This window comes from Vulpes vulpes, chromosome 11 (genome assembly GCF_048418805.1).
Source record: "Vulpes vulpes isolate BD-2025 chromosome 11, VulVul3, whole genome shotgun sequence".
NCBI lineage: Eukaryota > Metazoa > Chordata > Mammalia > Carnivora > Canidae > Vulpes > Vulpes vulpes.
The window spans coordinates 29,604,655-29,628,985 of record NC_132790.1 but is presented as its reverse complement, the minus strand read 5'-3'; the positions used below and the strand labels follow the sequence as shown (position 1 = coordinate 29,628,985).

The 24,331-nt window shown below is 44.5% G+C and overlaps 1 protein-coding gene and 1 long non-coding RNA gene across 6 annotated transcripts in view; one reads left to right on the top strand and one right to left on the bottom strand.

The window, feature by feature from the left end:
- LOC112928605 (uncharacterized) lies at nucleotides 1-5,551 on the bottom strand. Of its 2 annotated transcripts, XR_011995146.1 has the most exons (4): nucleotides 5,432-5,551; nucleotides 4,945-5,190; nucleotides 2,584-2,855; nucleotides 1-741 (listed from the first exon to the last, which is right to left on the bottom strand). It is a non-coding gene; the product is annotated as an uncharacterized lncRNA (long non-coding RNA). The 2 variants fall into 2 exon arrangements; XR_011995145.1 differs by lacking the exons at nucleotides 4,945-5,190; nucleotides 5,432-5,551 and adding an exon at nucleotides 3,182-3,502.
- Nucleotides 3,857-24,331, top strand: part of GAB2 (GRB2 associated binding protein 2) — a 193,974-nt gene continuing 173,499 nt past the window's right edge. For 2 of the 4 annotated variants that reach the window (XR_011995143.1, XM_072726006.1), the window contains exon 1: nucleotides 3,857-4,189. Coding sequence is in view for 2 of the 4 variants with exons in the window: in XM_072726006.1 (XP_072582107.1) it covers nucleotides 4,115-4,189 (75 nt within the window). In the remaining 2 variants the exon portion in view is untranslated. Of the gene's footprint in view, nucleotides 4,190-4,824; nucleotides 5,145-24,331 lie in introns of those variants that run through there. The other 2 variants (XM_072726007.1, XR_011995144.1) reach the window with 2 other exon arrangements.

Below are 24,331 nucleotides of genomic sequence, written 5' to 3'. Positions count from 1 at the left end.
TCAAACTTTTCCCCATAAGAAAGTTTATTTCCAAAATATGTTCCACTGGGTATAATGTCAAATAACTCAGATTTTTAGCAGCTGCAGACAGGGAGGAAACCCAATAAGGTCTTCAGCCACCCCGCAAGGCCACTTTCAGATCTCAGTCCCATTCAGATGCCTGAAATTGATTTGAGTAGGTCACAGTAATTTGATGGAACCAAATGGGCTCAAAGCATCCAGGGGTTAAAGAGGCACACACCTCAACATTCATGAAAGTCCAGTGTCCTGAAAGTCACCAGCTGAGGTGGCTCAGCTGGCCACACTGACCTTGGCAAGCAGCACTCAGCTCTGAAATTAACCTGTCAACTAAATTGAAGGGGAGAAAAGGCAGCATGACTAGGACACAAACATCCATCCCCCACCCCCGGTCCAATCACTGACGTCAAGCCTGGCGTGGGTGGTATTAATCATGCCAGCCTGGTGTGCAGTTGAGGACAGCTCTCCTTCCAGCCCTTCCAACCCGTTCCTGGGACTGTTCCATCAGCCATGCACCTGCCGCTGGCCACAAACCCTCAACTCCCAGACAGGCACGGATGCAGGGTGTTGCCGATGACACTCAAAGCCAGAGTGCACCCTTTAGAACCCAGGCTTGGGGGGAGTGGGGGAGCCTTGTTGCTCATGTTTTCTTCCCAGGTATACAGTTCTCTAATCTCTGCAATGCTTCCTCCAGAGAAGCTCTTGCCATAAGATGGCCATTTCCTGAGGATTTAATGAGAATATAGAATTAATGGCCCAAAACTCTCTTTGCAGCCGGTCATTAATTCCCCTCAGGAAATACCCGTGATCTTTCATCAAAATTGCCTAAATTATAGACTAGTGATGCATGTCCTCACAGGTTTGGGGGGCTGGGGTTGGGGGGCTGTCATCCCTACTGGTTCCGATAGATGGCGCCTATCTTCGTGTAAATAAATCACTCCTAAATCATTTTCCATTTCCCACCAGCGAAAACCAGAGGGTATTCAAACAAACAAACAAACAAAAAAACCCAGCAGGGAGTGGAGAGGACTCAGTAAAGGCCCAAACAGGGACGTTCTGTCCAAGGGCTGTTCCCAGGCCTGGCACACACCTCAGGCTCAGACTGAGCCACAACACCAAGGTGCAGCCAGGGACCTCAGCAGCACTCCTGCCTCCTATGTGCAGCCTGATCTGGGTGCTGGCAGCTAAGTCACGAGAAAGGTGGGGTGGGGGGCAAGAGAGCACCAAGAAGAGAGCCTTTTTTTCTAACTTTTGGGAAAGGAATGGTATGTTCAGAGAAGACTTCCTGAAGCTGATACAAGTTTCCCCCACTATCCAAAAGTTCGCCTTATGCCCTTTCACTTTTACAAAAGACCTACATTACTACTTGTTTTTGCCCACCAAAAGAAATTTAAGGAGGACTTTCACTTTTAGGAGATGTTAATTGCTTCTTCACGGTACCCCATTTCAGCTTACTGAGAAGTTTCATGGGCACGCACCACTTTTGGATTGCCAGGAAGACCTGTACTCTCTGTCGTCTTTCAGGCCCCTCCTGTCATTGGCCCAAAACATCAAACTTTTCTGTTTCCACGTGGATTTATAAATAACAGGGAGAAGAGAGTCTTTCGAAAAACAACGTAAGACGCTCAAGAGCTTCTTCTGGCAGGATGCAGCCCAACCACCAACTAACCACTTCTGAACTGGCTCCCAGTTTGTCTTAAATCATACAATCATCAAAGGGTCTGTATTAGAAGACTACTCTTCTAAGGAAAGATAAGGACATGGATGCCTGACTTGCATCATACACCTCAGCTGCAAACCAACCATGCAGATCTCTCCGACTGCAATCACTGAGACTTGGCACCATGACTCAGATGTGAATGAAGTCAGAAAGGTTGCTTTATTTTGGTTGGGAGTCAACCTCTTGATTGATTTGGCAGACTTGAATATTTTGATATTTGTCTCACAGGGTTTCAAAATACTTAAAGCCAGAGGTTAAAATGGCCATAATTCTAGGAGTGCCCCTCCCCCCCCCCCCCCCCCCCCCTTTAAATTGGAAGACTAAGGGAGCTCTGGTCCCAGCTATATCCTGACAGTTCTGGCTTTACATTCATTCGAGCAGCACACTGGATACTGAAGAAAGTCAATGAAACGATGGGTGCAGGGGAGCTGATCTGGACCTCTCAGGACGCTTAGAAAAGCTAAGCACATAGTAAAGGATTAGCTTTTACAAACTGAAGAGAGTGAACTTTCTCCAACCCAGGCAAGATCTGTAAAACCAGAACAGTGTCCAACAGCTTGGAAACAACTAGCTTTGCTGCACAGAGGCAGGAAAAATGAACAAAATAGCCTCCGTCTCAAGTTGTATGGGAAGTGTGAGATGCTGTTTCTCCCACTCATCTGCCCCACAGCACAGTTCCCTATGATGAAATGGGAGACTATCCAATTCTCAGAGAAACTGGGGTAGGACCTACCTTTGAATGCCGCTCCTGAAGATACTTAGTGAACTAAAGAGGGCCCCGGCCAAAGGTGGGGTATTCTTTCCCCCTGAAGTACTGAGGTTCTCAAGTGTGTGCTTATACGTACTGTATTTCAGTGAAACCGCCTCACAACGCGGCGAGAGAAGTATCACTGGATTCCAATTTTCGTAGGAGCCCCAAGGAAGTTTTATGACCTGTGTCAGCGAGTTGGAACTCGGGGGAGTTTTGGCCGTGGTTCCTCGTTCTGCACCACCTTGCCTTCCAGATCACTGTGAATACACTGACTCATTTTTGCTTCGATTCTTTACATCACACGAATTTTCTTCTCCTGAATTCTTCTTCCCAGAGGCAATGCGGGGAGCCAGCTGGACGTATTTCCTGGTAATAAGAGGCCCCCACGTCGATGTGTAGACACTAAAGCAATTATCCCACTTTAAATAGCAGATGAGCAAGCCCACCCCCCAGCCCCAGCCCCAGGCCCAGCCCGAGCCCCAGCCCCAGCCCCAGGCCCACCCCCCAGCCCCAGCCCCAGGCCCACCCCCCAGCCCCAGCCCCAGCCCCAGGCCCACCCCCCAGCCCCAGCCCCAGCCCCAGGCCCAGCCCGAGCCCCAGCCCCAGGCCCACCCCCCAGCCCCAGCCCCAGCCCCAGGCCCAGCCCCAGCCCCAGCCCCAGCCCCAGCCCCAGCCTAGAAGCTCGCCCCTGCCTTGCGCAGGCTCTGGGGCCGACTGGGCCGCCTGCACGGCGGGGACACCGCGGCGGGCCCAACTCCTGGGTTCGCGGGGACAACCGCGTAACCAGGCGTGTCGAGGCGCCGGCACCTGACCGTGTGTTTTCTCCTCTGCTTCTCCCGCCCAAGGGGGTGCGAGAGTTCACGAAACTCTTGCTGGGAAGCGGATCGCTCGTGTCTGCCAGAACCGGGCCCGCTGAAACCTGAGACTCGGGATGGAGGGAGACGCGAGCGGCCCCGGGGTCCCCCGCCTGCCCGCCCCCGGCCCGCGCGGCCCCGCCCCCGCCCCGCCCACCCCCCGGGGCGCGGCCGCCTCGCCGGCTGGCGGGGCTCGGGGCCGAGGGGAAGCCGGACCCCGGGGCGCGGCGGGCGGCGGGCGGCGGGCGGCGGCGGAGCACACCCGGGCCTCGCGGGCCCCAGCGGCGGGCGGCGTCGGCGTCCCCGGGGCGGCCCGCAGGGGGGCGCGGCGGCCGGGGGCGTGGCGAGCGCGCGCCGCCCTCTTCCCTCTGCGGCGGGGGCGCGCGGGGCGGGGGCGCGCGGGGCGGGCAGGAGCGCGCGGGGCGGCCGGGCGGGGGCGCGCGGGGGCCGGGAGCGCGCGGGGCGGCCGGGCGGGGGCGCGCGGGGGCCGGGAGCGCGCGGGGCCGGCAGGAGCGCGCGGGGCAGCCGGGCCCGCGCCGCGCCGCCTCGTCCTCGCCCTCGTCCTCGCCCTCGCCCTCGCCCTCGCTCCGCGGCCGCCGGGCGCCCCTCCCCTCCCCTCCCCTCCCCTGCCGTCCCCCGCCGCCCCGCCCCGCCCCGCCCCTCCCCGGCCCTCCCCTCCCCGGAGCTGCGCGCCGCCGCCCGGCTGACCCAGCGGCCCGCGCCCGCGCCCTTGTCCGGCCGACCCCGCGGCGGGCTCCAGGCGGCGGCAGCATGAGCGGCGGCGGCGACGTGGTGTGCACCGGCTGGCTGAGGAAGTCGCCCCCCGAGAAGAAGTTGAGGCGCTACGTGAGTGCGAGCGGCGAGCGGGCGCGGGGGGCGCGGGGGGCGCGGGGGGCGCGGGCGCGGGGGCGGCCTGGCGGGGGCGGGGCGGGGGCCGGGGGCTCGGGGCGGGGCGGGGGGCCGGGGCTGTCGGGGTGGGGGGCGGAGGGCGGCGGGCGGCGGGCGGCGGGCGGCACCTGCACACCTGTCACAGGTGCGCCGCCGGGGGGCGGGGCGGGCGGCCGGGCAGGTGGAGGCTGCGGCTCCTTCTCCGCCGGGCGGGCGGGCGGCGGCACCTCCCCAGCCGGCCTCCCCGCCGACTAAACACGGTATTGAAGTTTGCATCGATTGTTTTCGGAGACCGGGAGAGTTGGTTCCCGGGGCTGGGGCCGGAGCAAGCCCGGCGGCTCGGGCCTGCGGGGAAGGGGCGCGGGGGGGCGGGCGGGGCGGGCGGCCCCCACGGGCGAGGCGCCCCGCGCCGTGTCCCCTCCCCGCCTCTCCCGCCTCTCCCGCCTCTCCCGGGCGCCTGCTTCCTCCCGGTGCACAGCCTCCGCATCGCGGGCAGCGTCAGCGGCATGTGCAGCTCCCGTATTAAGTGACTCACTTGTTTGTCCCCGGCTTTCCCTCCGTCCTGCGTGTCCCTCACGTACCCCCCACCCCACGGGGTGACACTGCACTTTGGCCTGGTGCAAGGGGCCCGGGGTTTGTGCGGTCTCCGCTGCCCGGGGTCGGGAGGAGCCAAGGCGCCCGGTTGCCAGGTGGCGTTAACCGACGGTGTTTACCGGAATTGCTGGGACAGCCTCTCCCTTCTGGGGGAGAACCTGGCGACGTCCGAGGGAAGGCGGCGTGCGGTCGGGAGCGGACCGGTGGGAGGCCGGGCCATCCACCCCGCTCCCCAGGCGGCGCCTCCTGGGGTCCAGGTACAGGACGGTGCTGATTACAAATGTGCCCTGGGCTGCTTGCAGGCGTTTGGAAATGGAAGGTCGGTAAAAGGTGTCAAGGTCTCTCCTGGGCGCCGTCTCCACTTCCTAGGAAATGCCCTTGTTTCCAGCGACTCTGGGTGCTGGACTCCCAGGGATCATTCCCACAGCATGAAAGTGAGCTGTGGCCTTCCAGCTGCAGTGCATCAAGGGAGCTCGGGGGAGACCCTGCCCTGCCCTGCCCTGCCCTGCCCTGCCCTCCCCTCCCCTCCCCTCCCCTCCCCTCCCCTCCCCTCCCCTCGGTCAGCTGCACCGGGGGCTGTCCGTGGGGGGAGAGGCAGAAGCTTACCAGAGTTTCCTGTCTTGGCTCCCCAGATCAGAACGGAGGGACTTCTGGCCTCTGGATTGAGGAAGTGACATTCTGTTTTTCAAAGGAAGTGTTGTTGGGGAGTGCAAATGTGTGTGTATGTAAATGAAAGCAGGCTCTTATTTAAATCACTTGCTGAGAAGACTCTTAAGAATTTAACAATGACTTTTGAAAGTGGACCGAGATTCAAAACGCAGCACGGAGGAGGCAGTCAAGTGTTCACCCCAGTTCTAAAGCCCACTTTTCAGGGATGCCTGGGAAGCCAAACTCCGTATGATTACTAAGAAAGAGACTTTTTCCCCTTTTCACAGTCATCTCAGCTCATTAGGAAACGTGAATTTTTATATAATGTTAAGGATGAGTAATTTGCTATTAATGTTTTTATAAATATATATATATATTTTTTTTTAAATGAAACAAATCTTTGACCCCAAAGAGCTTCTGAAAACTATTAGCAAAAGTGTACTAACCTACCGACTGGTGGAATAGAGTATCCAGTGAAAATGTGACTGTTAATTTTCAAGTTAGAACACTACCCTAAAGAACCTTGAAACTTTGTTTTTGATACAGTTTGCAAACTGTTTGACACCTTATCTGTGTTCAATGACTACTCCAACTCTATCACCCAGACTCTTTTTTTAATATATTTTTTAAATTTTTCTTTATTTATGATAGGCACACAGTGAGAGAGAGAGAGAGGCAGAGACACAGGCAGAGGGAGAAGCAGGCTCCATGCACCAGGAGCCGGACGTGGGATTCGATCCTGGGTCTCCAGGATCGTGCCCTGGGCCAAAGGCAGGCGCCAAACCGCTGCGCCACCCAGGGATCCCCACCCAGACTCTTTATGACCCATTTGTTTGGTATTTTTGTTCTCGAGCAACTTACCTCAGGAAAAAAAAAAACACAAACAAACAAAAAACAAGTTTGGAGGCTTTGGAGTCAAGCATCTTTTTCACCCATCTGCAGTACTTGACACCCTACAGTCATAGGATGACCTCAGCCTCTTTCCCATCCTCCTTGTGGCTCCAGCCCATAGACATCTGATCAAGCTAGTAACAGCTTTTCTTAGGCTTCGGGGTGATGTGTTCTATTGGTATGCCTGGAAGTCTCCCCTACTGTGGTAGTTCAATTCTCTTAGTTGAAACTGAGCTGATCTATCTAACCCCAGACTCGTGGGGTTAGAGTCTACCCTTACATCTTATTTTCTTTTTGCGAGTGGAGAATTTTTGCACCTTGTTTTAAGTTAGAACTTTGCCAGTTCCCTGTGTTCATTTAGAGACCCAGATTCATTAGAATCAATCCAGGAGGCAAGTAATTTCCAGCTCTGTTGCTAAACACACACCCCAAAATAGCTGCTTATTCTCATGTATACCATAGGCATGTGGTATTATGGATCAGTAAGTCTTCATTATAAGAATATGTCAACCATCAGAGGTAAAGACAAAAGAAGCTGATGAAATGGATTACAGCTACTTATAGTTAATGTTAAAAACTTCTCTCGAATGTGAGGAGAAGGTAGGTTTAAGGGGGAAAACCATTTAAAAGAAGCTATGGCAAATATTACCTGGGATCAGGTTTAGAGATTTTTTTCATCTTTTTTTTCAATTAATCATAAGAAAATGTAGGTATCTATTCAGTATTGCTCTGAACATTGGGGTAATTACAAAAAGTGACCTCTGGGAAGTGGTGAGTATTGCCTCTGGGCCATCGTGATACCTTTGCAGTGCAAGGCCAGCAGAAGGAACAGCCCTCCCATCGTGCTGTAGTATGCCTATATATGAGTGTGTGTGCATACACACACACACACACACAAGGCTGAAGCCAGATTTTCTCAGAGAAAAACATTTTATGACCTACACTGCTCTGTAATTTTCTGTTAGTTTCAATAGATTTAGGGGAAAAGATTGGTAGTAACACTGCCCTCTAGTGACTGTTTGGAGAAAATTGTGTATTGGTTCTAATGAACAACTGCACCGAGGAGACTTTATTTTTATTAAATAAATTTATTTATTAAATGTCTCTCAGACACTGGATTAGATGCTGGGGATAAAAATTAAGCCATCCTGTCAGTCTTAGCACATGACCTTGCCTTCTCCACAAAGATCATTGAAGCTATCAGAGAGCGGCTATATGCACATACCACAACCATATTTCCAAATATACCTGTATCTGCATGGTTCCTTTACTTTTTCCCTCTTCTTAGAGTAGGTGAAGTGTCGTTATCTTTTTTAAGATTTTATTTATTTGAGCGCAGGAGTAGAGGGAAGGGCAGAGGGACAAGCGACTCCTCAGAGAGCCTGAATGAGGGTGAGGGTTATTGTTGCTGAGAGAATGACTGAACTGAAGTCAGACACTTATCTGACTGAGCCACTCAAGTGCCCTGATGAGATGTCCCTTCTAACTGAGCAATGCTGCTACCTGTGCTTTGGATCATATCCTATCCCATCTATTCGGATCATTATTACGTTTTCTATCGTGAATCTTCTGTCTTAGCGTTTACATGTTCTTTTCTATTAACGTGTCAGTATGCTTCCCTTTAACAAAATCCTCCCTCATATTATATCTCTTCCTTCTCACGATGCTTTTTCCTTTTCTTCAGGGCTAAACTTATTCATGGTGGTTTACACTGTCTCCATTTCTCCGGCCTTCTTGTCATTTGGCTCCAATCTGAAACCTACTTTGTCATTTCACTACAGCTGTTCTCTGAAAGACACCAGTGACACCCAGGTCATTAAACTCAGAGGTCTGTTTTTTCATTTTAATTTCTTCACTCATTATTCATAGCAGATCACTCTTTCTTGAAGCACCTTTCTCTGAAGTGATACAATAAATGCCCCACTTTTCCCCCTTTTTTGGCCACTCTAAGTCTCTTTTGCTAAAATGACCCTCTTTACCCAATCCTTCAAGTTGGAAGCTCAATTATCATTGCATACTTGTCATTATCAAGTTAAATTTCCATCCCGGAGTTGTGTTCTGAACTCCAGACGTGCAAATATGGTTGTTAACTGGACATCTCTACTTGAAGGCCTCTCAATCATCACAAACTCATGACACTCAAAACTATTCTTCATCCCCCATCTTCTCAGTAAATGGTGCCACTGACTATCCACTTGGGACTCAATCTTCACTCCCTGTCATCCACTACCGCACATCTAATCTTTTATAAAACCCATAGTAGTGCTATCATCTTAATATCCTTTTCTCTATACTTCTCCATCCCCACTGCCATGACTCCTAAGATTGTCATTTTAATAGTCATCTGTTGAAGACTTAGTCTGTACCAGGCACTGTGCCTAGACCATTGATCTCTTCATCTTTTTAGCCCTAGGAGAAAAGATGTGACTTGTCCGATGTCTCCTGGTTTTGTCCCAAAGCCTATGCTTTTTAAAAAAATTATTAAACTTCCTACTCTGACATAATCTGAGATGCACATGTATTTGTAAAAATAGGAAAGAGAGATGTTTGTTTACTCTTTACCCAGTTTCTCTTGATGGTAGCACTTTGCAAAACTAGAGTGATACCACCATCAGGATATTGATAACGATAGAGTCCAGATACAGAACATTGCCATCACCACATAACCCTTCAAGTTGTCCTTTTATAGTCACACCCACTGTCATCCTATTCCCACCATATCCTTAACCCGTGACAACTACTAATCTGTTCTACATTTTTATATTTTGTTTTTTCAAGAGTGTTATGTAAATGGGCTCGTATAGTTTGTAATGTTTTGGGATTGGCTTTTTTCATTCATCATGATTCTCTGGAGATTCATCCAAGTTGTTGTATGTATCAAGAGTTCATTCTTTTTTTTTAACTACCAAGTACTAGTCCATGGTATACGTGTACTGTAATTCATTTGTTAAACTGTTCACTTATTGGTTTTATTTTTTTTTAAGATTATTTATTTTTTTGGGACAGGGAGTGGGCAGAGGGAGAGGAGCACAAGCAGACTCCCCACTGAGCAGGGAGCCTGATGTGAGGCTCAGTCCTAGGACCCCAAGATCATGACCTGAGCTGAAATCAAGAGTCTAACACTGAACCAACTGAGCCACCTTAGAACCCCTCACTTATGGTTTTAATTTATATTTCCCTATGGCTAATGATGTTGAACATCTTTTCAGATGATTATTTGCCATCTGTATGTCGTCTTTGGTCCTATGTCTCTTTCAGTCTTTTGTCCATTTTCTTTACAAATTGTTTTTTTAATTTTTTGAGTTTTGTGTTTTTTTAAGTTTTTTTTTTTTTAAAGATTTAATTAATTTATTCATGAGACACACAGAGAAAGAGAGAGAGGCACAGACACAGGCAGAGGGAGAAGCAGGCTCCATTCCATGCAGGGAGCCTGACGTGGGACTCGATCTCCAGTCTCCAGAACCACACCCTGAGCTGAAGGCGGCGCTAAACCACTAAGTCACCTGGGCTGCCCTTTTTTTTAAAGTTTTTATTTAAGTAATCTCTACACCTCAGGTAGGGCTCGAACTCATGACCTTGAGTTCAAGAGTTGCATGCTTCTCTGAGCCAACCAGGTGCTCCTGGACTGTTTTGTTTTGTTTTGTTTTGTTTTAACTGCTGAATTATGAGCATTGTTTATATGCTCAAGATACTAAGCCTTGTAAAAAAAAATATGGCTTGCAAATATTTTCTTCCAGTCTCTTTTCATCCATTAGGGTCTTTAACAGAGCAAAACTTTAAAAAACCAAACAACAGCAACAACAACAACAACAAAAAAAAAAAGAGCAAAAGTTTTTGATTTGGATGAGATCCAGCTATCAGTTTTTTCTTTTATGGGCCATACTTTCTTTTGGTCAAGTCTAAGAACTCTTTGCTAAGCTGTAGGTTGCAGAACTTTTCTCCCTCTTTTCCCTAAACATGTTTTAGTTTTAAGTCCAGTGATCCGTTTTGACTTCGTTTTTGCATTAGGTGTGAAACTTACATTGTTGTTGTTTATTTTTGGCATTGGATGCCCAATTGTTTCAGCACCATTTGTTGGCAAGGCCACGCTTCCTTTATTGAATTGCTTTTGCACCTTTGTCATAAATCAGTCGGGAGTATCTGTGTGGGTCAATTTTCTATTCTCCATCATTCTGTATTTCTACCCTAATACCAATACCCTGTAATCTTGATAACTTGAGCTATAAGGTAAGTCTTAAAATCTGGTAGACTGATTTCTCTACTTTATTCCTGATCAGATTAATCTTAATTTCTTTTTAAGGTAAACTTGAAAAGTCAGCTCGTCATTAGAAAATGTGAACAGTGAGACGCCTAGGTGGCTCAGCAGTTGAGCGTCTGCCTTTGGCTTAGGGCGTGATCCCAGTTCAGGGATCAAGCCCCACATCAGGCTCCCTTTGAGGAACCTGCTTCTCCCTCTGCCTATGTCTCTGCCTCTCTCTGTGTCTCTCATGAATAAATAAATAAAATCTTTAAAAAATGTGAATAGTAGTAAAGTACAAATAAAAATTATAATCCCATTGGTCTTGAATTTTTCTTTAAACTCATCTTTTCAACACAGAATGTGAGTGGAGCAAATATATTTAATAATTTACCAAGCAGCTATTACATGCCATGTATCCAAGTTCTGGGACTACAAAGAAGAAGGAAACCTTCCTGGAGAGGTAGCCAGAACTAGAAGCCAAGAGAAGAAAGTCTTCCATCCAGCCAGGCTGCTCACAGTGAAGCCCGTGGCAAGGAACTGCAGAGTATGTGTAGGGGTGCTAAACAGAGTGTGGTGTTGCTGGACCACCTGCAGGATGATGAAGATAGTGGGCTGTGAGACTTAAGAGGTAGACAAGAAAGAACATGTGGCTTGGTAAGAACAAGGGAGAGGAATATATGGCCAACAGGTACATGAAAGGGTGCTCAACATCGTTAATCATCAGGGAAATGCAAATCAAAACCACAATGAGCTATCAGCTCACACCTGTCAGAATGGCTGTAATTAAAAAGAAAACAGTAGGGAACTTCCTCAAAAAAATAAAAATAGAACTATCATATGATCCAGCAGTGCCATTCTGAGTATATATCCAAAGGAAATGAAAACAGGATGTTGAAGAGACATCTGCACTCCATGTTCATTGCAGCATTATTCATAATAGCCAAGATATGGAAACAACCTAAGCATCTTTCAGTGGATAAATGGATAAAGAAGGTGTGTGTGTGTGTGTGTGTGTGTGTGTGTGTGTGTGTGTGCCGTGCTTGGTGTTTTCTGAATATTCTTCACCTGTGAGAAGGAAGGAACTCCTGCCATTTGCAGCAACATGGATGGACATGATGCTTGAGGACATTATGCTAAGTGAAATAAGTCCGAGAAAGAAAAATACTGTGTGATCTCACTTATATGTGGAATCTAAAAAAGCTGAACTCATAGGAGTGCCTGGCTGGCTTAGTTGGAGGAACACGTGACTCTTGATCTTGAGATTCTGGGTCAAGCCCCACACTGGGTGTAGAGATTACTTAAGTAAATAAAACTTTAAATAATAATAAGCAAGATGAACTCATAGAAATAGTAGAATGGTGGTTACTGGAAGTTGGAGGAGCATGGGGGAAATGAGAAGATGTTAGTCAAAGGGTACAAACTTCCAGTTAAAACATGAATTAAGTTCTGAAGATCTAACACACAGCACTGTGATTGTAGTTAAAGTGTACCATATTGTATACTCGAAAATTACTAAGAGAGTAGATCTTAAATGTTCCCATTAGAAAAAAAAAAATGCTAGGGATGCATGGGTGGCTCAGCGGTTAGGTGCCTTCGGCCCAGGGCGTGATCCTGGAGTCCTGGGATCAAGTCCCACATCAGGCTCCCTGCATGGAGCCTGCTTCTCCCTCTGCCTGTGTCTCTGCTTCTCTCTCTCTCTCTCTCTCTCTCTCTCTTTGATATGAGTAAATAAGTAAAAAAAAGAAAAATGCTAATTATGTGATGTAATAGAGGTGTTGGCTAATGCTGTGGTGGTAATCATGTTGCAATATATAAGTGTATCAAGACTTTGTTATACACCTTAAACTTATACAATGTTTTGTATCAATTAGATCTCAATAAACCAAAGGGGGGGTGGGGGGGGGACAAGGAAGAAGAAGGTCTTCAGAAACAAGCGAATTTAAGATTTGTTTCTAAGCCATCCTAAGAAGGCAAGACTCTTACAACAGACTATTGGAATATTTAAATAAAATTTATGTCTGGCCCAAATTCCTGGGACAGATAATCAGGTGGACATTCCTTTAGTAGTTTTCTGTTCTGTGGTCCTAATCACTGGATTGATTTTTTGATAGTGTTTGTAACATCAAAGAGACTGCTCTAACCCAGGGCCAGTTACTGAGCTTCTTATCACTAGCACTGGATCAAAGTTCCTCATTTGGAATCAACCACATGTCTATCAACAGATAAATGAACAAATATATTTTACAGAAATATATACAATGGAATATTATTCAGCACTAAAAAGGAAGTTCTGACATGCTACAGCATGGATGAATCTTAGTGACATTTTGTTAAGTAAAATCATTCACAAGAGGATAAAAGCTCTGTGACTCCACTAATGTGTGACACCTGAAGGGGTCAGATTCATAGAGATGGAAAGTAGAATGGTGGTTGCAGGAGAGGAGAATGGGGAGCTATTGTTTAACGACTACAGAGTTTCAGTTTGGCAAAATAAAAAGTTCTGGGGATGGCTGGTAGTGATGATAACACAATAATATGAATACTGAATGCCAGTGAACTGTACACTTATAAACAGTTAAGATAAATGCTATGATTTGTGCACTTTACCACAGTTTACAAAGAACACAACTCCTCATTTGCTAAGATTTGGTACGTGGCCCAGCTAATACTTCTAATCCAAGGGAAAAGACAGGCTAGAATCTCCATAGCCTTGAATGAGTATGGAATGTTCTCTCAGGGATATCTGAGGACCAGAGGCAGTAAAATTGTACAAAGCAGGAATGCACGCCTGCAGCTTTGCTTAATGAAATGACTTTGAAGTTGCTTTCTATTTCTCATTGGCCTTTCTCTAGCTAGAAGGGAATAGTGGAATATGGTAACCTCAAGCTTACAGGAAATGCTGAGAAACAAAGGGTCCTAAGCAGGCTATTGCCTGTATCCAAGTAATATTCAGCAGGACTTAGAGAATATGTTTTGTGTCCTTTGTCTTCCTAAAGGAATAAATCAACATTCAACCCTGGCTTCAAGGAACCAGGTGCCCAGGGAGACCAGAAGTACACATGCAAAACAGAGAAATACCATTATATAGAGATATATGGTCCAGGTATCATGTTCATGAAGGCAGGAGCTATGGAGATAGAAAAAACTGGAAGGGCTTCCTGGACTAGGAGGTGGGGATATGAGTTGGACTCAGAAGATTGGGGCCCAGGAAGGAAGATAGCGATTGAAGTGGAAAATCCCCACACTGTGCATGGGATGGGGGGCAGTGAATTTCCATCCAAGGTGGAGTCTATAGTAGAAATCAAAAAGGTTTGAAAAGTAAGTGGAGAGCTGTGGGGGAGAGTCTATAAGGCCTTAGATGATAGAACATTTATTAATAAACAGCATCACTCTAACCAGGGGCCTTTCAGCCCCTCCTTCACTGTGAAATGTCAGTGGCATGTTGACATTGTTTGGCTTCAGAAGATCTCTTAGTATTTCAAAGGCCTTTGGGTCCCTGAGCAAATGACTTGATTCTCTGAGCCTATTTCCTTGTCTATAAAACTGGTGTAATATTGCTTCACAGGGTTTAAGAATTTACTAGATTAACAAATGAAAAAAAAATCTTAATGCAGTGTCTAGCCCAGAGGAGGTATTTAATCTTAGAGGATGTGGCAGTCGGGGCCAGTGTTGATGTATAATTGTTAACCCTCTCATAAGAACTCTGAACATGAGCATGAGTGTCTTCACATCCTTTTCAAATTTGGGCCAGACCTGAGTTTTGTAACATCAAAATGCAAGTGGAATTCCCAAGCTAGATACTACATCAAGTTCTAGGAAGTCAAGTTTTTCCTGAAAGGAACATCTCAAGGGTCTTCTGACCTCACAGAAGGGAGATAAAACCATATGGGGGTTTGTCTGAAGCTATAACTTTGGCCAGTGTCTGGGAAACTTGTGTGTACTAGGGGATACAAAGATCAATGTGTGAGATTGTGAAGCCCATGTTCAAAAATGTTGAGAAAACTTCCCAGTAAGTGGTAACGCCTTAAGCCTACATTTGCCCCTTATCCTCTAGGCTCCTCCAAAGTGAACCCACTTCCTGGCTTGTTTCCATGGCATTTTGCCACCTGTAGTTCGGCATTCTCACATCAGGCTTGTATCTGTCTCCCTTTGCTAGATTATGAGCACTTTATGTGATGGTGTAAGTATCTCACTTAGAGCCTGGTGCAGGCATGAAGCCACTTGAGCAGTACCAGCTGCAAGGAAGGCAAAGTTGTTGTCATTTATCATTAACAACCTCTTCCCCTGTAGCACCGCCCCCCCCCCCCAGCTTTATATTTGCTTCCTATTGTTTGTCTGCCAATTGTGAAAATAGTGAGCAGGTTCCTTAGGATTCTTCAAAGTAATTAATTAGAGCATTTTTTAGAGCATTTTTTAATATCATTATAAGCTCCCAAATTTAAATACATCTGATGTGTTTGAATCTTTTCCAGTTCTTTTTTTTTTTTAATTTTTTAAAGATTTGATTTTTAAGTAATCTCTATACTGAACATGGGACTCAAACTCTCATAATCCCAAGATCAGGAGTCACGTGCTTTACCGACTGAGCCAGCCAGGCACCCCTAGTTGTTATTCTAATGGATGCTCATGTTGTAATATCTTTAGCCAGTGGCTAAAATATCTTGGGTCTTCTGAGTCCTCTGACATGCCCTTACTAGTATTTGATAGTTTCTTTGTTATCTGGTATGACAAGATGTTTCAGGTTTGTCTTGTACATTTTTTTGATCCAGACCTAGGATTAGCCATTTGCTTGAAGTATCCTTTTCTTTGAGTAAAAGTGTTATCTAGAAACCCACATGGGCATTAAGGGGTTCTTACTGCTCTGGGTTGGTCATATATATGATTTTACATGGTTATAAGCAACATGAACTATCGGTTTTACGCTGCTTTTTTTTTTTTCACAATCCACCACTGTGAATATTTTCACTTCTGCATAATATTTTTCCAGTTGTTAGTTATGAAAAACTTCAATTATACACAGAAGGAGAGAAAATGGTCTAATGAACACCAATTCACACGGTTTCAAATCTATCAAGATTTTATCACATTTGCTTTATCCTTTTTACTCTTCCTTTGTGAGAATATTTGAAAGCAGATCCTGAACGTGTTCATAAGTTTTAAAAATAGCACACAAGTGAACATACCATGCTTTACGTACACATGTCCTTTGGTTAGACATATATGTTACTTCCAGTTATTCACTGTTACATACTGTACACACCTCCTCTGCTATATAGGTAGGACTTATGAGAATTTCACCCCTGCTAATAAGACATAGCATTTAGGTATCATACAATATCACTGCCGCTAGCTAGGAAAATTTTCTTGGACAGGCTATCACTGTGTCTTTCCTTAGCTTGCCTTGGAAGAATGTTCTGGTTAGAGCTCTGCTGGCTTGCAAAACTCAGGGAAAGTGCTAAGTTTTATATATATAGTAGACTGATTTCCTTGTAAGGATTATAGGAATGAATCTGTTGCTCTGATCTTTTGGTACATCTTTCTAGAGGAAAAAATTGATATAGGCTGGGTGTATGTCTATATTTTTTGAGTATCAGCATAGGCTACAGTTTGTTGAGTTTAATGCCCTTTAGAAATCTTCCTGAAGACACTCTCATTAACAAATAATAAGAGTCTACAAAGTACATAGTATTCCCCTCCAAGTTCATAATCTTGCTGGGGAACATGCTTGAATTATAATGGCAGGCAGTACACCTGGCAAAGACCAGTGCTGTAGGAACCCAGGAGACATTGGACTAGTGTGGTCAGCCAGTTCAGTTTCACATGACCCATGTTTGTATTTTACTTGCTGGGTAATCTTCAGTTTCACATTTCTACACTTATTTCCTGATACATTCTTAGGACTCACTTCACATTTTTTGTTTTTAAGATTTTTGTTTATTCATGAGAGAGACAGAGAGAAAGGCAGAGACATAGGCAGAAGGAGAGGCAGGCTCCCTGAAGGGAGCCCAACACAGGACCCAATCCAGGAACTCTAGGATCACAACCTGAGTGGAAGGCAGATGTTCAACCACTGAGCTACCCAGGTGTTCCTCACTTCACGTTTCGTTTTGTGATCACCTTTGATCTTGCCCTCTGCATCAGAAAGGATTTTAGAACCTCTTCTCCTGGCTCTTGTGTTATGATGCCTTAGTACCATGGACTAACTTTTGGTTTAGCTTCTAGAGTCCACCACATTTTTGTTCACCATTGTAGCTCTGGTATCTAAAGCACAGTAAATTATTGCTTGGCTAGTACTTTATATGCTTTTAAGTTTTGATAAATTTTACTTTGGGATTGGTTACTTTTTTTTTTTTTGGTTACATTTCTTTGGAGAAAAAAGAGCTCAAGCTAGAACTGGATTGAAAACTTTTTTTTTTAAGCAACAAGTTTAGGGAATTTCTGTGGGATAGGCTATTAAAAAGTTAATTTTTTGTAATACTTAAATTTCACTCTTATGATAAAGTTATTGGAAACAGAAGATTATAAAAAACAACATGAATAAGGAGCACCTGTAATACACCTCCCATGGCAGAAACAATGTTAACATTTTAGTGTGTTCCTTGGTCTTTTTTTTCTATATTTCAATGTGCTTTGTATGTTTATAAAGAATAAGACTGTATCACCTTTTGTATGCTTTAATATATTGAAAATATTTCCTGTGTTATAAAATAGTCTTCTAAGACATAGCTTTTAATGTCTGCTGAAGCAGAATAACATAACACAGAGCTTCTCAAGTATATGTAATATAAAGACACTTTAAACATTTTTACACGTTTTTGATGTTGAATTAAATTCTCTTTATTATTATGTTACCAAATTGTATAAACAAAAACTGTGAGATATAAATATGTACTTTGAGCTCTTCTACAATTGTAAAACCAAAACAGATTAACGAATTTAATGTAAACCTTCAGAACCAATATAATTCAGGTGAACAAGAATAGATACTTTGCTGAAACTAGATTGCTCCTTGAAATGTGAATATGGCCTACTCCTGTGAAGCCTGTCTTCTCTCCCACTGCATTTCTATGTTTGAACTATAGTGAAACTGGTTTGTTTGGCAAGCCAAATACTTTTAATTGATATGACCACATTTATATACTGTCACCTCTGGCTTTTCTCATTAGTCATTAGTGTATAAAAGTGAAAGAACTTAGTACATGATATTAATAAGATTATAAATGCAAGTGCTGATAATCAAGAAGCAGCATTCCCTCATAAGATGATCATTCAGATGATCCAGAATATATGTTTTAAAATCACCTTTAAGGCAGCCTGGGTGGCTCAGCGGTTTGTCACCGCCTTTGGCCTGAGGTGTGATCCTGTAGACCCAGGATCAAGTCCCATGTCAGGCTCCCTGCATAGAGCCTGCTTCTCCCTCTGGCTGTGTCTCTGCCTCTCTCTCTCTCTCTGTGTGTCTCTGTCTCTCATGAATAAATAAATAAAATCTTTTTAAAAAATAAATAAAATCACCTTAAAGTGAAAACTCAGTATTGAAAAAATGTTTGAAATGCATCTGCAGATCCCTGGGAATATGCCTTTGGGCCCTATATTGAAAAAATCCTGGTGTACTGTAAAAGGTGTGGGCTCTGAGGTCAGCCCTGGGTTAGTTAGAAGCCAAACCGAGCCTCCCACATTCTTTGTGATCTTGAGCAAATTTCCTTATTTCAGGACTTTGATTCCCTAATTTGTGAAGTGGAGATAATGGTAAGTTTAACTAGTTAATTGAATAATGCTAACTCAGAGAAGAGTAAACATGAATGCTTTTATCTTTGTTCAGTCAGAAGTCCCACTTGTGCTTTGTCAAAATCTTCTCTACAAATCTCTTGATACCTTTGGCAGAGATCATCGCCTTTTGGTCACTCTGGGTTCTTGAAAGTCCTCGGTCTTTTAAAATTGTAGTATACCATTTTAAAATTGTAGTATACCCAATCAAAAGCTTTTCCTACTCCTATTAATGACCAGACTTGTGGTTCTGGTGATATGAAGTGGAAGAAGGTAGATTTGGCTTATTTGTATACTCCTATTCTCCGTTCCTCATTTCAGAGAGTATAGGGATGGGGAACAGATAGTCTGTCTGGCATACTTCTCCTGTGCCTGTTCTAGGCCCCAGTTGTTCTGTTGTGTAGGGACAGGCTAGAGGAAGAGGGACAGGGATAAGTGTCTCATAAATGGCTACTGTTGGGTCCTCCTTGATGGCATTTACTGTTGCCTAACTGGCACTGCCTGTGTGTATGCTCCCTACACTGGGAGGGTAGATTTTCCCACTGAGTGGTCTCTAGACTTGCAGAGGAAACTGGTGGTGTTAAGTCCTTTTAACTCCTTTCAGGCCATCCCCCCCTTCATGTATCTCACAGCTGGGCTCCACTTGCTCATTTGATAGCCCTCTTGGGGAGAGAGGGGTATCTGATAAGAGAGCTCAAGACCAGCAATTTCCATGGGACTGCTTGACCCAGGGGACTCACTCCATGCCAAACAATGAGGGCATTGATGCCCTTTCTCCACTTCCCCTTTCTTTGTCCAGAATGGTGCAGGATAGATCTGTAAGTTTATTGCCTGAGCAGATATTCATTAGGCATTATAATTAAAAAAAATTCTTGTCCCAAATCATTTTTTTTTTGGCACATCTAATCTCTGTAACGGATTCTCTTAGAAGAACCCTCCATAGGGTACAGCACTATCCACCAGGGTGGGATCCATGGTTACCCCTCCTCATCTCTGTTCTTCCTTTGCATAGTGGGGAGGGAGAGGGGCAGTGTGGAGGCCAGGTGATGATTACCTTTGAAGGTCTAATATTATAGCTTCTTCATAAATTCTTAAATTGGCCCAGCCTAGTTATTGACTGCTCTGTTTACCTTGTGGGAAAACTTACCTCCTCTCTAATCTTAGCTGTGGGTTCTCTTTACCACTTTTGGGGTGACTGGAAAAGTTTCACTCAACATTCACTTCTATAACTGCCTTATAGATTGCTGTGGTATTAAATGTGCTAATGCCAGGCACATGGTAAACATTCTATAAATGGTAACTGTTACACTCATTGCAAAGCCAAATTTATTTGACTATTCTATGTTTGACATTTAGGTAGTTTACTATTTTCTGCTATTTTAAATAATGCTGTGGTGATCTTTATAGCAAAGACTTATACTCTTAGAATGATCCCTGTAAATGGAATTTCTAATTCAAAGAGTACAGTTATGGGGCATCTGGCTGGCTCAGTCTATTAAGCATCCGCCTTCGGCTTGGGTTGTGATCCTGGAGCCCCTCAGATCTCCCTGCTCAGCAGGGAGCCTGCTTTTCCCTTTCCCCCTATTCATGCTCTCGTTCTCACTCTCTCTCTCTCCCAAATAAAATCTTCTAAATAATTGTACTCTTTATTATTTAAGAGTTTCTGATATACCAAATTGCTACTCAGAAAGGATGAAGTTTTGGTTTCCCTGATTCTTTTCTGATGCAGACAGTATAATTTTTGAAAATACTTGACAATTTGACAGGTTAAAAAGTAGTTCCATGTTTTAATTTTTATTTCTTTGCTACTTGTTTGAATACATTTTTACCTGTTATTGACACTTTTTTTAAATGAGTTGCTTCTTCAAACGATAGGTACTTTCTGTTATAAATAGTTGATGTAACTGGAAAGGAAGACTGAGTGGCTTTGGGTATGGTAAAAAGGGAACTTGGAATAACCTGAGCAGGGAATCTCCAGCAGTGGGGAGGGAGAGATTGACCAGACTTAACCAAACGTTCCTCTTATTTAGTGGTTCCCTTCTTAGACCCTGTTAGCTCTGATTCCATAGATTCCCCACCCACCCCACCCTGCCCGCCATGCAGCCTTCTGATCTTAATTTGGTTTCAAGGCCTACCTCAGATGTCACCTACTTCGTGCCACTTCCTAAATTCCTTCTGATGGAGATTGTCTTCCCACATCATCTCATTATATCTCTGTACAGCTCTTATGACATTGCTATATGACTGTTTTTAGATCTCTTTCTCTCTCCTTAATTAGGTGCGTTCCTCAAAGGCAGTGATTTTTCTTTTTTGACCTAGTGTTTGGCACATAGGCACTCAAACAGGAGATAAGATGATGAATAGGAATCATCCTTACTGTCTGGTAACCCACAGTTTATCACGGAGAATAGACATCTAAACTTATTAAATATAGTGAAGAGTATTCTCCTATGCCAGAGGCTGAGGAAAGTATTGCAGAAGAGTGGAGTACAGTGATTGATTCCACTTGGAGTGGAACAATAAGAGGGAAGGCTCAGGGAAAATGACACTTGAGGTAGGGTTTTGAAGAATGAGTAGGAGTTCATCCAGCAGATGGGAAAAGAACATTTAAAGTAATGAGAAAAACTTAACGAAAGATATGAGAGCGTGAATGTTGAGGGAAAGTGTTTGGGGGAAAGAATGAGGTTCAGGTGGCCTACTTAATTCTCTCCAGAACTCCAACTTTATCCTTTACTCATCATGAGCTCTTTGCTTTGTCTAGAATTTCTTCTTTCTCCCCTGACTTGTCAGACCCTATCAGTCATTCTGGAATATTGCCAAATACCTATCATGTATCATCTGCCAAGGGAAAGAGGCAAAACTGAGTTCATAGACAGCTCTGAATGGCATTATGGCAGTTAGCCCCATATCAAAAAGGTAGACAAGAGAATGGTGTCTTACCAAATTCTTAGATGGCCCAGATTATAGCTGCTGTAGATAAAATAGGTATCTTTTTTTTTTAATTTTATGATTTATTTTGAGAGAGAGAGAGCACACGTACATGAGTGGGGAGAGGGGCAGAGGAAGAGGGAGAATTACAAGCAAACTGTACACTGAATATGGAGCCTGATGTACGGCTCCATCTCACTACTCTGAGATCACGACCTGAGCTGAAATCAAAGGTCGCACGTTTAACAGACTGAGCCACACAGGTGCCCCAATAAAATAGATATTCTTAATAATAAAAAGAGTGTTACAATTTATTTAGTTTCCTATGATGAGATAAAAGTTTATCTCAAACCAGGCTTAGAGAAAATAGAGCTGCTGCCTTTTTTTTTTTTTTTTAACTGATCTGTATCAGTTCCCATCTGCTGTTCCAGTTACTTTTGCTTCATGGTAAATTTTTGGATGTGATAAAGCATGCCCAAAACTTAGTGGCATAAAATAACCATTTTGTTTTGCTCATAGATTCAGTGGGTTTCGAATTCAGACAGGCACGGCAGGAACTTGTTTCTGTTCCCCAGTGTCTGGGGCTTCATCTGGGAAGATTTGGATGGCACAGGTGCCTCGGCTATCAGGAACTAGAGTCATCTGAATGTGTCTTCACTCACATAATTGCCACTAGGGCTGGGATGACTCAGAGACTGTACCCAGCTGGAGCTGCTGTCTGGAGCACCTATGAGTAGCCTCTCCATGCAGCCTCCAGGTAATCAGACTTTTTACCTAATTTCTCAGGGGCTCCAAAATTGAATGTCTTAGAGGCACAGATGGAGACTTCGTAGCTTTTTTTTTAATGAACCAGCCTTAGAAGTTATGCAGTGTTCCTTTTGTCATAGTCCAGTGGTCAAAGGAGTCACAAGCCCACTCCCATTCAAAGAAAGGTGAATAGACTCACAGCCTCTTGCTAGACAGAATGTCAAAGAATCTGTGGCCATTTTTAAGTCTGTCATGATAATATCTTAATTTTTTAGGATGAAGTCTCCCTCGAATCTTTTCAAAATTCAACTTCCTAAGAAGTGCTCTTTGAGTAAAGACTTCATCTCTCAGAGTTCCGCCCACTTTCCTTTCCCCACCCTAAAATCTAGTTTGGTCAGGGCAGGGACTTCACATCATGTATCTCCAAAATCCTTATCAGCCTGGAACAGTGTATGGCAAACAATCGATGCCTAACATCTGTTAGTGACTGTTTAAGAAGAAAGCTCACCATGTCTTCTTTGTGTGAGTTAGACGAGAATCCATGTGGATATAGCTGCATTGATATCTGTGTGGGGTTTCTCTGCTTCATTGTCTGGTTTGGAATATATCCTGGAGTTGTTTGCTGAGTGGTATCTAATTCTGTTTGTCCTTTGGATGTGATGTGCAGAAATGCACGATAGAGGTGGTGGTGTGCCGTCTCAAAGTTTCTGTACATGGAGAACGCTTTGCTTTAACAACAGACCTCCACTGGTCCAGCAGTCTCTTAGTAACTCCTGAATGCCCAGCATGCCATTCTTGGGCTTTAGGGAGTGAGCAGTGCTGCCCCAAGCTCATCTTTGTCCTCCTCCTCCTGCTACATCCAAACCTTTGCTCTCATACCATACATATATTAGCGGTATATATGAACAATGACCTTGAGCAACCTGAAGCCCACCCCATGTGATGTCTGGGATTCCGGAGTCTTGATATTCCTGAAACTCCACTGCTCCCTGAGTTGAACCTGCTTTGATGAGAAGGAGTGTGTATGTGGGGAGCAGGCCTATGAATGGAGATTATGTACTTATTTCTCCTACCCCTTTCCTTCCCCATAGAGCCAGAAGGGACAGGCAGGCTTCTCTTTTACTTCCCCTTCCATGGCCAGAGCTTCTCCTGTATCACATCCTCCTTTCTAGCTCAAGCTTAGCTGCTAATTTAGGAGGCACGTTATAGATGGTGTACATGAAGAGAAACTGCTCTGTCAACAAGAGGACACAAGTTAGGAAACATTGCAAAGATATTGAAGTCCAAGTAAAATGATATTATATTGAAGTGCAAGTAAAATTACTTAAAAAATTGGTTATAGACTTGTTTCCTTTCCCTAAACCACATTTTCACAACTTCAGTACCATGAGGGAGTTTGGAAACTTTATACCAGGAAGATGTAGAGCATCGTCAGGACTCTGAAGTGTTGCCCTGTCCTTGCTGCTGACTTTAAAGGGTGAATTCTTAAGCCTCCGTTTCCTCTTCAGTAAAATTAGGATATACTGCCACTCTTCTGATTGACAGCTATAACAAGTTTAACATGATTGTTCAATGAATACTTGGACGATTTGCAGGGAAACCAGTTTCCATCCCATTCTTCCTAAAAGTTCCTAACCCTGAGTGTTTCCAGTTGATCTGGAGAGCTTTAAAAAATTCAGATGCCAGCCTGTTGTGGTCTTAAGTAAATCAGAACCTCTGAGGGTTGGGGCCCAGGGGTGTGTTAAAAAGTTAATTTGTGTGACTCTTAGACGAATTCTCTTTGTGTGTACCCACAATTAAAAACCTCTGCCAAAAATAAAAAGATTAAAAATAACAACATGCTGACATTCTGAGAGTCTTTTTATGAGATTGTCATATGTTTAAGTTGGACTTGACCAAGTTAGAAATCATTTATTTATAGCTTGCTCTTGTAGCCTCCAAAGTAGTAATAGCCTTGCCAAACCCGATTTCATTTATTCCAAACTCTTTGTAAACCAAGAGGGCAGATGCAAAGTGCCTTCCTTATTTACATGAACATTCATATCAGAGTTTTCTGTTAACTGGATTTGTGATCGATAAGCTTTCAGCTGTATGCCTGTAAGTGCTGTATGCTTTTGGTATTATACTTGGTGTGTGTGGTGTTAATGAAAACAGTGCCACTAAAGTTGCTTGATCCTGAACTAATGAATTTGTGTGGTGGTGGATACGACAGGATCTATATTATCCTGAAGGGAACAGAACAGTATTCTCTTATCCTTGTACAAAGGTAACGTGCAACAAGTGCCTAA